Here is a 13,752-nt window from a genome sequence, read left to right as displayed (position 1 = left end):
GTGAGTTATAGAAACACGAAAATACCCAGCATGCTTCCTCCGAAAGCGGCGTATGGCTGCCTAAATGGCGGGGTAAAAACGGTCATACACGTAAAATTCCACTCGTGCAAAAACATGAGTGTACGTGGGAGTTTCAGCCCACGAACGTAGAAGAAGAAGAAGAAACCCAGCAGACAAAAGTCTCGAAAGAGTGTCAAATATCCAGTCATCAGCACTTTATTTTCAGTCACTCCACATGATCAGCATCACCATGATTTTCTTCCAAGTCGAAATAACGATGTCACAAGTTCTTGTGCATCACAGTCGAGCCACAGTGACGCTGTTCAGTCATACACAACACAGCTCTGTACCAGACACAATTATACACATGTACAATTCCACACAGTTCTGTGACACATACAACACTGCAGCAAACTGAACATTTAAAATCTCAACAGAAAGGTAAAAACCAAAAAACTAAAAACAAAAGTAGGGGGAACACAGTGAAAAATATGATCAACACACCAGAATCAACTCCAGGAAAATCAACTGTGAAAAGTGAAAATGAGAAGAAAACAAAAGGTAGTTCTAAGTTTGTTTCTAAGGAAAACACAAAGTGACTTAAGAACTTTCTATAAGAGGCCAGTTCCTGTCAAAGCAGACACATTCAAGGAAAAGAGTGCCGACACTCATTTTCCTTCTTCAGTTTCAGCTGAGCGGACTTCTTTCCAAAATAACCATTTACATGTATACAGTCACACAGTCGAGCACCTGTTGGGCATTTTACTCATGGAAAAAACCTACAGATGCACAATCAAACCAAACCACAAATAGAATCTACAGATGCAAAGAAACTCACACCAGGAAAGATGTGCACTTTTGGCTATAATATCAACCATACAATTATAAGCAAATACAAACTTGTATACTTGTAGCTATCTCTGTTGGGCTATTAGAATACACTATAACTTATTTGCATTTTTGATCAAAATGTGACATTTGAAACACTCAATTGTTCCAAGAGACCGCCCTAGCTCATGCTGAACAATGGCAGTTTGGTCAAAAGTCACATTTTGGTAAAATATACAAATGACATTTATGCATCAATCCATCAAACTTAGAATTCTTTATAATTTTTAAAAGTCTCAGCCATCCGCCCAAATAAGGGTTTTTAGCCAGAATGTGACGTCACATGGCTCAAAGACAGGAAATCGAAGGTGAAAGAGATCCATCACTTTTTAAAGGTCCATCTTTGCCAGCAGATCTCTTTGATACAGCACGAACCTCCCCTTACAGGGATGCTGTTACTGACTGACTCATGCACAGGCATTCTAGCACAACAATTTGTGCCGAAACATTCATTCATTATGAAGCAAGTCACTGACTAGCGGGGAACGAAACTTGTGAAAACTTGTGAGAGTTCTGACATTTGAAACTCCAGTAGCACAAGAGTTAACATTCACTGTTTCCAGAAGACAGCAATTTAGTGCAATTGTTCCAAAGAAGTGAGATTGAGTGTATAGCACTATATGTGGTGGTGATAGCAATTATGCTAAGTGCTATCCAGTCACAGGTAACTGAATCTGTGATTCCAGACTTCAATAATACTTGAAACTTTCTTCCCCTCTGCGCTTGAAAGAAGAGAGGGCTTTCTCTTTGCAAAGTCTCTCTTCCAGCTATGTACAACAATTATTTTGTTTCTGTATTCGTGTGAAACAACACATTTAAGCATGTAAAGTCACATCACACACATCACCACAAAAATAAATATGCATGTCTTTAGTGGGAAAAAATTCACTCAAACATTTATTTTTTTGGATAGTTTTACACGCTATATATTAAACAAACTGGTACTTCACTGGCAATTAAAAAAGCCTCATTCTGTAGACTCACTTTACTTTTAAAGCAAGTCAGAATAGTCTTGACTGTGGTTTCAAACTTTCAAGCTATCTGTCCTCTCTCTCAAACTCTCTTTAAAGCACTGATGACTTTCTGTGATTTCCCACGGGTATTTTCAACGCCAACTCCACCATATTTTAAACAGGCGCTAACGTTAGAAGCAGGGAAATTCAGATCTCCCCGTTGGCTTGAACGCAAATCATGGCACAACAGGGTGCCGTCTATCGCAGAACGGTGTCGTCAATGTCGTCGATTCCAGTATCACTCTGGGCGGCCAGTTTCTTCAGGGATTTGGCGTAGAGTTCTCTCAGGGACTCTTGCATGCCAGGATCAAGGGAAGACAAGAAGCTCTGTGGACAAAAAAAGTCATTAGACCATTAGCATGTTGGAATACAGTAGTACCTGCCATATCCGGTCACCCATTAGTCATTGCAAAGGTGACCGCAAATATCAGGTGGCCGTTCATTACAGGCCCCCTCCTCCTCCAAAAAAAACCCCAAAACACGATCAAGTTTTCATGAAGAAAAGAAAGCGATCATCCACGAGCCGCCGATTCATTGTCTCTGTTAGTTTTGCTTTCGTTTATACATCTTAATTATTTGCGTGTTTAACTTGATCGTCCTGGCTAAGCTATTGTTTCGTATGTTTCTATGTGTGTTGTTTGGATTATTATATATGTATTTGAGTGTCAGATAAACAAGTGTTTAAAACTCACATAAGCTGTGATCGATCCGGAAGTGACTGCCGTAAATGTACATGTATGCGCATGTCTGTATTTACAGTTTGCCAATGCGTAAGTATTCATAACCTTCACTCTTTGCTCTAAAGTCAGCACCAGTCTTTTCTTTGTTGGAGTTTGTGTTGCCATTCTGAAAGACTGACTGACTGACTGAACAAATTCTTGACGGGCTTGCAAAGGCTTCAAATAATCACTCAACAATCACTCACGTCCTCATTCGCACACGTACGAAACAAACAAACACAAACACGCAGCGATCGCTCACAGTCCAATGTAAACAAAAACAATCTTGAGTTTGACTCGTCAGCTTTATTAACAGGCGATACATGTGTTAACAGTTATAGAAAGTGGACATGTGCTGATTTCTAACGGCCAGATAGCAGGTGGGAGGTGGGTGGGCGGGGAGAGCCACAGGCGCTCGCCCGCGAAAGTGACAAGTGGCCGTTAAGTGGTCGCTCCTGTCGAGTAAGAGGGGCACCTTAGGGCAAAAATCAGTGACCGTTGACCGCGTCAGACAGGTTAACGGCCATTAAGAGTCAATTATAGAAGGAAAACTCATTAGTCATGGGAAAGCTGGCCGCTCCGGGCAGGTTCACGCCCACGAAAGGGCCGGAAATGGAAGGGACTACTGTAGTAATTAAATTGCTTTAATTCCAGTTTCTGGCAAAGCCACATCTACCCGTGCTTTCCTCCCATTTAATGTCTCCTGTACACCAGCCTCATTCATCAAAACCTACAAGTTTGTGAAATTTCGAGGATGTACTTCAAAAACATCCGGGGAAACCTCAACGTTAAGTTTTTAGGAACCAACCATGACCCCATGTATGACCCCAAAATTCAACGAAGGTCAACCAGACCAGGGTCATGTCGGAGAATCATCAAACCCTAGAAGTGTGCAAAGTTTCAAAGCTCTAGCTTCAAAAACATTTGAGATAACCTCAACCTTAGTTTTTGTGTGTCTACGACCGGCCTAACACTGCTCATCTCCTGATCACTCAGGGGGACTCTCCAAACAAAAAAAATAGTCTGTTAACGGTAACCCGACCGACCCTATTTTTTTCGCGCGACCCTAGACTTTTTTTTGGCATTTGGGAAAAAAAAATCTTTGTTTTTTTTTGTGCAAAATAACGTAAAAATATGGTTTTTTGGAAAAAAAAAAAGAAAAAAAAAAAAAAAAAAAAATCCCGACCTACCGACCCTATTTTTTGGGCCTATGTTACCGTAAACAGACCTATTTTTTTTTTTGGCCTAGAAGGAAAAAAATATAGTGGTCATTTTTAACAAGGATACAAAACCATCACCTTTTGTCATTGTCTCAAATACACTCACAGACATACACAGACAGACGACACTTTCTCCTCCTGTACTCCCCTACTCACCCTTCCTAACAAAGCCAAAGCAACACACACCTGGTACAACCGGTCTCCCTGTCGCAGGTTGAGTAAGGCCACTCACAGATACAGACGTACACAGACAGACGCACACTTTCTCCTCCTGTACTCCCCTACCCACCCTTCCTAACAAAGCCAAAGAAACACACACCTGGTACAACCGGTCTCCCTGTCGCAGATTGAGTAAGGCCACTCACAGATACAGACGTACACAGACAGACGCACACTTTCTCCTCCTGTACTCCCCTACCCACCCTTCCTAACAAAGCCAAAGCAACACACACCTGGTACAACCGATCTCCCTGTCGCAGGTTGAACAAGGCGACGATGGCGGACTCGCTGGCAGCCCGCACCATGGTGTTCTTCTCCTTGGTGCCCATCACCAGGGCCGGGATCACCACGCGCAGGACCTCCGCGCTGACGCTCGAGTTGTTGTCGCCGCTGTGGGCGTTGGCCATGTACACCAGCACCCGCCCCACCAGCTGCTTGACGTCCGTCGAGTCGTTCTTCAGGCACTGTCGTGTAGAAAACATAGAAAAGGATATAGTTTCACGGCTAAATTAAAACGCAGTCTGTGATAGCATATTATCAGCAACTGCAAGCTGAGAACTGTTTAAACTGAAGGAAAAAAGGTTGATGCTTCTTCAATTCCAACATGTTCAAGTCTGTGTAACATTTTACGTCATTGAATGTTTTGGATATTTCAGAAAAAGTTGCTTCATTTGAGTGGATGTAGCTCGAATGTAATGTTTGTACGACATACACTTTGGTAAATTCCTGTCACTAGGTTCGCAAGCATAAGTTGAAAATTTTTATCTAAATTTTAATTTGATTATATACTTACCCAACTCACATACAGCAATTTACTTCAGTTTAGTGCTAGGACGCTGAATAGCATCGCCTTGGTAACAAGGGGAGGTCACCCTAAAAAAGAGCTACCTTGACCCCTTAACAGGACAAAGTCACACGTGACTTCCTGACCTTGCCGCCATCTTTGAATCATTCAATCGAAAGCGAACATAGAAAAATTTCCCTCTTTTTTAGGAAAAACCCCCATAAAACCCCAAAAGCGGGGCAGGAGGGCGGGTATCCACTATGTGAGTTGGGTAAGTATATAATCAAATTAAAATTTAGATAAAAATTTTCAATTAAATTACATATCTTATCCCAACTCACATACAGCAGAATGCTAATGAAGGAGGTGGGAAAACAAAATTCCACTTGTCCAGCAGCGACAATGGCTGGTAGGGAGCTACTGCCACCATGGCTTACCAAAGTGACCCGCGACAAGTCCTTGCTCCTTTCAGTGTTAACTGAGATGAAGAGCAGTTTTTGGTCCCTAGACCTAATAGGCGTGGTACGGGATAAGTAGCTGGTAAGAGTACGAACAGGACAATTGACCATATCAGGGTCACCAGACGCAAGAATCCTACTTAAAGGAGGAATGCGAATAACAGAGGAGGACAGACCTTGTTTTTGGTGGGTTTTTTTTTTTTTTTTTTTTTTTTTTTTTTTTTTTTGCAAGGAACTCCGGCCGAAATCTTAAAACAAAAGAGCCATAGCTCTCAAAAGAAATATCCTTAGCCAGGCCTGAAAGAGCGTGCACCTCACCGCCTCCACGGGCAGAGGCTAACAAAACGAGGAACAAGGCTTTACGAGTCAAGTTAGCTAAGCTCGCTGAAGCTAAAGGTTCGAAATCCGAAGAGGCTAGAAACTTGAGTACCAAAAAATAAGTCCCACGCGGGAAGAGGGGACTTAGCCTTCGTAAAACCAATCGCTGCCCCCTTAAGAACACTAGCAATTACACCGCCCAGGTTAATGCTATGCCCTAATTGCTTCAGAGTAGAAGAAATGGCTGAGCGCCTGACTCTCAAAAAAGAAGGAGCCAAGCCCTGAGCAGCCAAACACGAGAGATGATTTGCTACATGCATAGAGCGAGGTGAAGTAGCAGTAACTCCATTCTCCGAGCACCACTTTGTCCAAGCTGACCAGTGCGACGCATAAACAGTGCTGGTCGATTCCCTGTGGGCCTTTTGGACAAAGCCTAAAGTAGCGTCTGAGGAGCCAGAACGGCGCAGCGACCTAGAAAGAAGGGAGGGCCGTCTGCGAGGCGAAGGAGGACGGGGAACCAATGTTGGCTGGGCCACCAAGGGGCCACCAACACCAAGCAAGGCTGTCCCAGCTCCGCCTTCCTGAGAACCTTTGCCAAGAGATGAAACGGGGGGAAAGCATAGGCTATCAGACGCGACCAGTCTACTTCGAGGGCGTCTGTTTCCCACGCCTCTGGGTCTGGAAAGGGGGAGACAAAGACCTGAAGCCTGCAGGAGAAACTTGTCACAAACAGATCGACTGTAGGCTTGCTGAAATGCCACCTGCAGACGTTGTAGGACCTGATGAGTCAGAGTCTACTCCGTGTGCATCGTCACGACGAGCGACTGAGGTAGTCCGCAAGAACGTTGAGTTTGCCTGGGATGTACTTAGCTGACAACAGAATAAGGTGCTGGCTGCCCCGGGCAAGAATCTGACCTGACCTGACAGAAAGAGCGAGAGACAAAGTGCCTCCCTGTTTGTTGAAATAGGCCGCCATGGTCGTGTTGTCTGTGCGAACCCCAATTTGTTCGTTCCTGACCATAGACAGAAACGATTGGAGTCCCAGGAAAACAGCCTCTAACTCTAGGGCATAAATGTGCCCCCCACTCTGCGTCTCGTTCCACAGACCTGACGCAGTGTGAACAGAAAGATGGGCACCCCAGCCCTCCATAGACGCGTCTGTGAACAGAAACTCATCCGGGGGGGGGCAAACGAGATTGGCACTCCCTGTGAAATCCCAGGGAGCAGCCACTGCCTCGTTGTGTGCCGAAACCAGCTTTCAAGAGAGACTACTGTCTCCCAGCCCTGAAGAGAAGGCTTCCACAGCGAACTCAGGGCAGCCTGAAATGGCCGCTTGTGGACTCTGCCTAAGGGCACAAGAGTGGCCATCGATTCCATTTGGCCAAGAAGAGAGGTCAGAACACGTACAGCCGCTCTCTTTATCAAGGACAGAGTACAAAACAGACTTTGCAACCTGTCCACCCTTCTCTGTGAAGGGCGCACCAGCCAATCGACGGTGTATGTCTTTGCGTGTGGAAGAAAAACAACCCCAATGCTAAAAACGTCTGTGCCAAACCTAGGCTTAGCCACATGATGGTGTTTAGTTCTTTCCGTAACCTCTTAGAAAGAAAAGCTGAAACTAAGGAATTCCTGCGAGTCCTTTGTGCTGCGCAGCGAAAGTCGCTGACAGAAGCCACTGCCTCAAGAGGTAGGCTTAGCCGGAAAAGTTCCGACTGAGAGGTTACGAGCAATGGCTCAGTGAGCCTAAAAATTTAGTCAGAATGTGAGCCCATAATTTGGACATGTTCTGGCGACTTGTCAGAAACCAAAGCTTATGACCCTGATGAGAAAAGCGCAATTCCGTAAGCCGTAAAAGCTAAGATAGTTTTAACAGCTTGCCTTGTTTTTCGCCACAGAGGCAAAAAACAAAAATTGAGGCCTTAGCAACTTCACCCTAGAAGGTGAAAAAATAAGAGGTATGCCGCACCAAAGATGGGCGTACATACCGCGAAGCTGCCTAAGGCAGAGGGTTTAACCCAATGTTTGTTTGCTTAGCTTCGTATCTTGCCTAAATAAAGGCCAAATGTGGCCAGCCGACGCAGATCACGCTTCTCCCAGAAGATGAACCACAAAAAGCAAAGAGCGGAGTAGATCCGCCTCTTGTTTGCAACCTGAGCCAAGCAATGTGCCAAGAAAAGCGCTGGGAGGCTCCGCTGTTCAAAAGACTTTAGCCAAAGACATCCTTCTCCCGTGCGTCACGACGAAACTCGAAGTTAACAAGAGCAGAGAAGATAGAGCTCTATAAAAAATCTTGCAAAGTTCCCGAAACAGAGGATAACTTGAAAAGATCATGTGCTTATTCCCCCAGAGACAAGAAAGAGGACTCAGTATAACAAACTGTTCTACTGTAGCCGTCTTCCCTACCAGAATAGTGACAACTTTCTCTACCGCATCGTCACGAAACCTGAATGGGTCTAATGACGACGCGATCAATCTCGACAGAGATCTCTGCAAAGTCTCAGAGAGAGACGATAACTCAAGCAAGCGTAAGCCAGTTACTCCAAAGACAAAAGAGAATTCTCCGAAAACGGGACTACTCTGTCTCTGCTGTATCATCTTGCCTAAGGACTGCAAGTTCCGGAAAAGTGGAACGAGGCAAGGCAAACGAGCCAATCAAATTGACTGAATTATGCAGCAGTGTAAACTTCTTAGCCAAACCAGCAGGCAAAGCTGAGGCTAAAAACAAAGAAGCACGGTAAGGCTGCACTGAAACAGGAGCCAGACCTTGTGCTGTTAACCACGGTACAGCGTGAAACGCACCGCCATACTGCCCAGTAGTCAGTAGCATAGACAGCTCAAACGCTACCAACGGGAATTTCCGAAAACGGAACTGCTGTTCCCAGTCCTTCGCAGAACGGGAATCCCCCAAAGCGGAAGGAGGTTGGGCAACAAACCTACAAGTGTTGCCGCACCCTCCTCGAACTACCGTGAAGTAACTTCCGCCGCCAAAGCCAGTGCTAGCGGAAGTTCAACCAGTACACGGAAGTTGGCATCTTCGTCAACATGAACAGAAGCACCAAAATCCGACTCATAATCCCGCACATCCGTGCAACAAGGCAACGAACTTCCGCCCTGACTACAATAGTCAGGCGAAGCGTCACCCAGAAAAGACGACACACGAGGGATGCGATACCCAAGCAGTGTGTCCCTAGGGACTGCTTTCCTGCCCAGCGGGCGGAAGCGGGGAATGTCACCCCCTCCTCAAAATACCGTGAAGCCACTTCCTCCGCTAAAGCCAGAGCTTGCGGAAGCTTAGTCGGTATGCGGAAGTTGACATCTTCGTCACCCTGGACGGAAGTGCCAAAATCCGACTCGTAGTCCCTCACTTCCGTGAAGTCAGGCAAGACACTTCCGCCGTGACTACCATAGTCCGACGAAGTGTCGCCCGGAAGAGACGCCCACGAGGGATTTTATACCCAAGCGGTACGTCTCTAGGGACTGCTTCCTGCCTGTAAGGCGGAAGCGGGGAAAGCTGTGAAAGCTGTGCTGCCGCACCCACTGTTCCTCTAGGGAGTGTAGGAGGACGCACTTCCCCTGTTCGGTCAGAGACCGAACGCGTGTCTGGGCTTTTCCCTCGATCTAGACGTTCACTCAATCGGAACGACGTAGACCGAGGGCCTAAGCTTTCGCGCACACGAACCGGTGTGGCTACTCTCTCCAAACCACGCACTTCGTTTTGGCCGGAGAACCCGGTTACTGGCGAAGTATAAATACCTTGATCGTCGTCAGTCCAAGAGGCCTGGGAACGCAGCAGGGAAACACCACGGCTGCCCTCAAACGAGGCGTGAACGTCGGCGGACGTAAAAGTGGAGGAAGGCGGAACACACACCCTGGCAAGGGAACGCACACCTCCCACACCGGAAGGCAAAGACACATCTCAGCCTTGGTAGACGAAAACTCGGCTGAAAGAGAGGATATCTGAGCACTCAAGGAGTGCAAAATAGCATAAACATCCTGCTTCTCGCTAACAGGACCTGAACCGGACAAGACCGGTGAAGCAGCTGAAGGCAAACTAGGCATAGCCGGAGAATAAGGTAAGTCTATCGCACATCAAACGAGGATTTAGTCAAGGATCTGTGACTTTAATCAAAGCTTAACATGCCGAACTCTACGACTTACGAGAAGGCTTCTTTGTGGGAGAAGGCTCGGCCACTGACTTAGCATTTTTATTCTTTCCTTATCCGACATGGCGAACGGAAAAAATGTAAACAAAGCTAAGTATTCGACCAAACCTAAGTCACAAAACGATAACAAACGACAAAAAAGCTCACCCAAACACACAGTAGGAGCAGAGGGACCGTGTGCAAGTACCAAGGCAGGGTCTGACAAAGGCAGAAGTCAGACAAACCGGCTGAAAGCCGGAGCAAAATCAAAACACGTCTGTAGACACGGACCGCTGAAGATGGAATGATTCAAAGATGGCGGCAAGGTCAGGAAGTCACGTGTGACTTTGTCCTGTTAAGGGGTCAAGGTAGCTCTTTTTTAGGGTGACCTCCCCTTGTTACCAAGGCGATGCTATTCAGCGTCCTAGCACTAAACTGAAGTAAATTGCTGTATGTGAGTTGGGATAAGATATGTAATTTAATAGCCTTTTAACTTTCTCCTTGGAACTCCGACTTGGAACTCTGCCTGTCTGTATTTTTACATTTGTCTACACAAGAATTGCATTGACAGTGACGCCTCCAATGAAAAGGCATCCATGTGACCAGCCAAAAGCATCCCTACACTGCAGGTGCCCCCCCCTCCGCCCTCCATGGCCAGTTTTCTTGTACAGGTCAAGTTTACAGACTGACACGCACGTGCGAGGATATGTATGTGTGGGAGGGGGCGCGGGAGATGGAAGCTTGCTGTATGTTATGTAATGTATATATTGTGTGTGATACGTGGAAATGTGATACTATTTATTTGCATGTATGATACAGGTACAAATGTGATAATTGTAGGCTTATACTAGTGATTACTGTGTGTGATACATGAAATGTGATATGAATGCTGTTTTTATATGTTATACTCTTACTTTCTCCCAAGCGCAAGACAAATTCTTCTATGAAAATTGAAGCCAATAAAATTTGAGTTGAGTTGAGTTGAGTTGAGAGTTGAGTTGAGTTGACACTGTATTGTACAAGCATTTACCTTGACCAGTACGACGGACAGTTCCTGAGCCTCTGCAGGACTGCTGCCCTCCTGTGTCAGATAGCGCAGCAGGTAGCCCACGGCACGCACACCTCCCAGGCAAATTGGTACCTGTCACAAACAAACATCAAATTTGAAATGACATGCATATACACAGATACTATGTTTTCAAATGATTCTCAGCACACACACCTCTCAGGCAGAGAAAAACCTGCCACAAACACAGAATTATGAAACCTGTGTTACTGAAAGTTAAAGCACATTTACACGCACTCCCCATACAAGGTTTCAAATGAAGTTCACACGAAAGTTTCATCCTACTAACTGCACAAACAACACAAATATGACTTACCCAGCCCTGACTTGCACTATTGCACTCCCTTTGTCAGTTGTTGCATGCTGAGACAATCTTCACCAGATTAGATCTCAGCACAAGATAACGTTTGCTGCCTGTAACACTGCCTACACCAAACACAGCCTACTCACTATGCCAAACATTGCAAGCAAAGATTGTCTTCACCATATTTAGACCTCAACGGCAGAGCAAACAGTAACATTTGCTGTCTTCACCCCACAATGCTATTCTACTCCCTTTGTTTGAAGTTTTTTTTTAATTTTTATTTTATTTTTGCTTAACGCCCAGCCGACCACGAAGGGCCATATCAGGGCGGTGCTGCTTTGACATATAACGTGCGCCACACACAAGACAGAAGTCGCAGCACAGGCTTCGTGTCTCACCCAGTCACATTATTCTGACACCGGACCAACCAGTCCTAGCACTAACCCCATAATGCCAGACGCCAGGCGGAGCAGCCACTAGATTGCCAATTTTAAAGTCTTAGGTATGACCCGGCCGGGGTTCGAACCCACGACCTCCCGATCACGGGGCGGACGCCTTACCACTAGGCCACCGTGCCGGTACTTTGTTTGACGTAGCAAGTTTAAAGACAGTCTTCACCAAAGGTAGACCTCAGAGCACACAGTTTCACTTGCTGTCTCTAACACTGCCTACAACCAAAACCCTACTCACTCTGTCAGACGTGGCAAGCTGAGAGACTGACTTCACTACGGTAGACCTGAGCGGCAGAGCGCATAGTTTGTCTGGACACTCCTTCAGGGCCACTGCCAGGGCGCAGCATCGCCCGTGACGCAGTGTCCAGTCCACGCTGGTGTCAGGGTCTGCAACAATCAGTACAGGGGTTATTCACAGCTATAGAGATTGAGAAGGGCGGGGGGTATAGGGTGTGTGTGTGTGTGGGGTGTGGGGGTATGGTTGATATTATTGACTTCTTGGCTAAGTGCGTAGCTGGAAAGTAGAGGGGAGAGAGAGAGGGACAGAGAGGAGCGCTTGTGTGCATGTGTGTCTGATGTGGAGGGGTGTATCAGGCTTCTGCCCTTTCAAGGCCATGGTTTGCCAGATCTGTTGTTAACAGGCATGAGACCCAGAAATAGTGAAAAATCAAAAGGCATACCCACTGTGATAACTGGTAATACATAAAAAAAATAATAGTGCAATAATCTATGGAGCTTTGAATATTGTGGAAAAATCTCTTTGTATGCTTGTAAATTTGCATTCATTTTAAAAACTCTATCAAAACTTGACTTTGTAAGATGCTTTGCAGTCTTGAAAGGGGGTTCCAGTGTATAGTGTAACAAAGTGATTGCACTCACCCATGAGTTGCTCCATGGCCTCTGTGAGCTCAGGGTCGGGCATGTAGCAGTGTATAGTGTAACAAAGTGATTGCACTCACCCATGAGTTGCTCCATGGCCTCTGTGAGCTCAGGGTTGGGCATGTAGCAGCAGAGCGTGCCGAAGCATCCTGCCGCTGAGGCGCGAGTGCTGTCCTCCGTCGAGCTCAGCAAGGACTGCAGCGATTGGGCGATCTGTTTGCGCAGAGGGTCCGCCATCTTAGCTCCGGCCCCTTGCAGGCAGCACCTCAGCGCCTGAAGGAACGTGTCCCTGTTGATGAAGAGGTTTACCTTGGTCACAATATTCTTCAGTTTTGTTCTTACGTACATTAAACATACATTTTACAAAGAAGGAGACTGCTTCTCGGTTCATGGGTTGCAACTACCAAGTGCTATTGTTTTTTTCATGAATGGACTTTTGGAAATTCTCAGATCATGTCTTGTAATTAAAGAGATTTAAAGCCTGATTCAAAACGGCCAATTTCCACATGGTAATACGAGTTGTTAGTTAATCTGCAGGTAACATTTTCTGTTTATTCTTTATTCTGACTCTGTGAATCAACTCACTTAATACTGGTGTCGTCGGACGTCTTGACGCCAGTGAAGAGCTCTGTGAACAGAGGGTCCACCCTGACGTGAATGACAATCAGCTTGCCCAGGGCAGCCGCTGCCTTGAGGCGCACCGAGCGGTTGGGGTCGTTCAGCGCCTTAACGAAGGTCGTCTGCAGCTGGGGCAGGAAGGGCTTGAGTATCATCCCCACCTGCACAGGTAAATAGTGAGTTGTCGTGAACAGGTAGAAAACATTAGCTAGTAGAATTTATTCCTGGTTTTCAGCAGGTTTGTTTGTTGTTTGTTGTCTTGAGAACCCAGGGGGTCAAGCGAGACCAATTCAGAATTGATCTTATTCTGATTTATCAATCAGGTACCTGAACTTAAAACAGTGCCACATACAGTATCAGCAGGAGAAGCACAGAATTCATCTGGGTGTGGGATGCCAATACACACCTGCCACTGAAATCACAATCCTCCAGAATACATACGTAAAACCCAAGTCCCACAGTATTACTTCTGTTTAACAAAAGCTGTTACCTTACACCTTTACCTGTCATGGGTGTGCTTCTTTCTGCTGCAGAGTTAACCTTATATTTGCCTGAAAATAATATGACAGCGTTATTCCTAGTCTCTTCTGTAAAAAATAAATAAACAAGAAGAGCAAACGCTCGATCGAGTCACTTTCGCAGTTCTGAATATTATATGAGGCATCAGATGGA

General features: G+C 45.9%; 1 protein-coding gene across 1 annotated transcript in view; it reads right to left on the bottom strand.

Annotated features, from left to right (window-relative positions):
- Window positions 1-200: 200 nt before the first annotated feature.
- LOC138975746 (stalled ribosome sensor GCN1-like) overlaps window positions 201-13,752 on the bottom strand; it is a 61,484-nt gene continuing 47,932 nt past the window's right edge. The window contains exons 47-52 of the mRNA XM_070348494.1: window positions 13,048-13,241; window positions 12,543-12,751; window positions 11,822-11,970; window positions 10,792-10,902; window positions 4,293-4,523; window positions 201-2,228 (exon numbers count right to left, since the gene is read on the bottom strand). Of these exons, the coding sequence (XP_070204595.1) occupies window positions 2,100-2,228; window positions 4,293-4,523; window positions 10,792-10,902; window positions 11,822-11,970; window positions 12,543-12,751; window positions 13,048-13,241 (1,023 nt within the window). The 3' untranslated portion in view covers window positions 201-2,099. The remainder of the gene's footprint in view (window positions 2,229-4,292; window positions 4,524-10,791; window positions 10,903-11,821; window positions 11,971-12,542; window positions 12,752-13,047; window positions 13,242-13,752) is intronic.

Source organism: Littorina saxatilis, linkage group LG9 (assembly GCF_037325665.1).
Source record: "Littorina saxatilis isolate snail1 linkage group LG9, US_GU_Lsax_2.0, whole genome shotgun sequence".
Taxonomy (NCBI): domain Eukaryota; kingdom Metazoa; phylum Mollusca; class Gastropoda; order Littorinimorpha; family Littorinidae; genus Littorina; species Littorina saxatilis.
The sequence above is the reverse complement of the archived record's forward strand: the minus strand, read 5'-3'. Positions and strand labels throughout refer to the sequence as shown.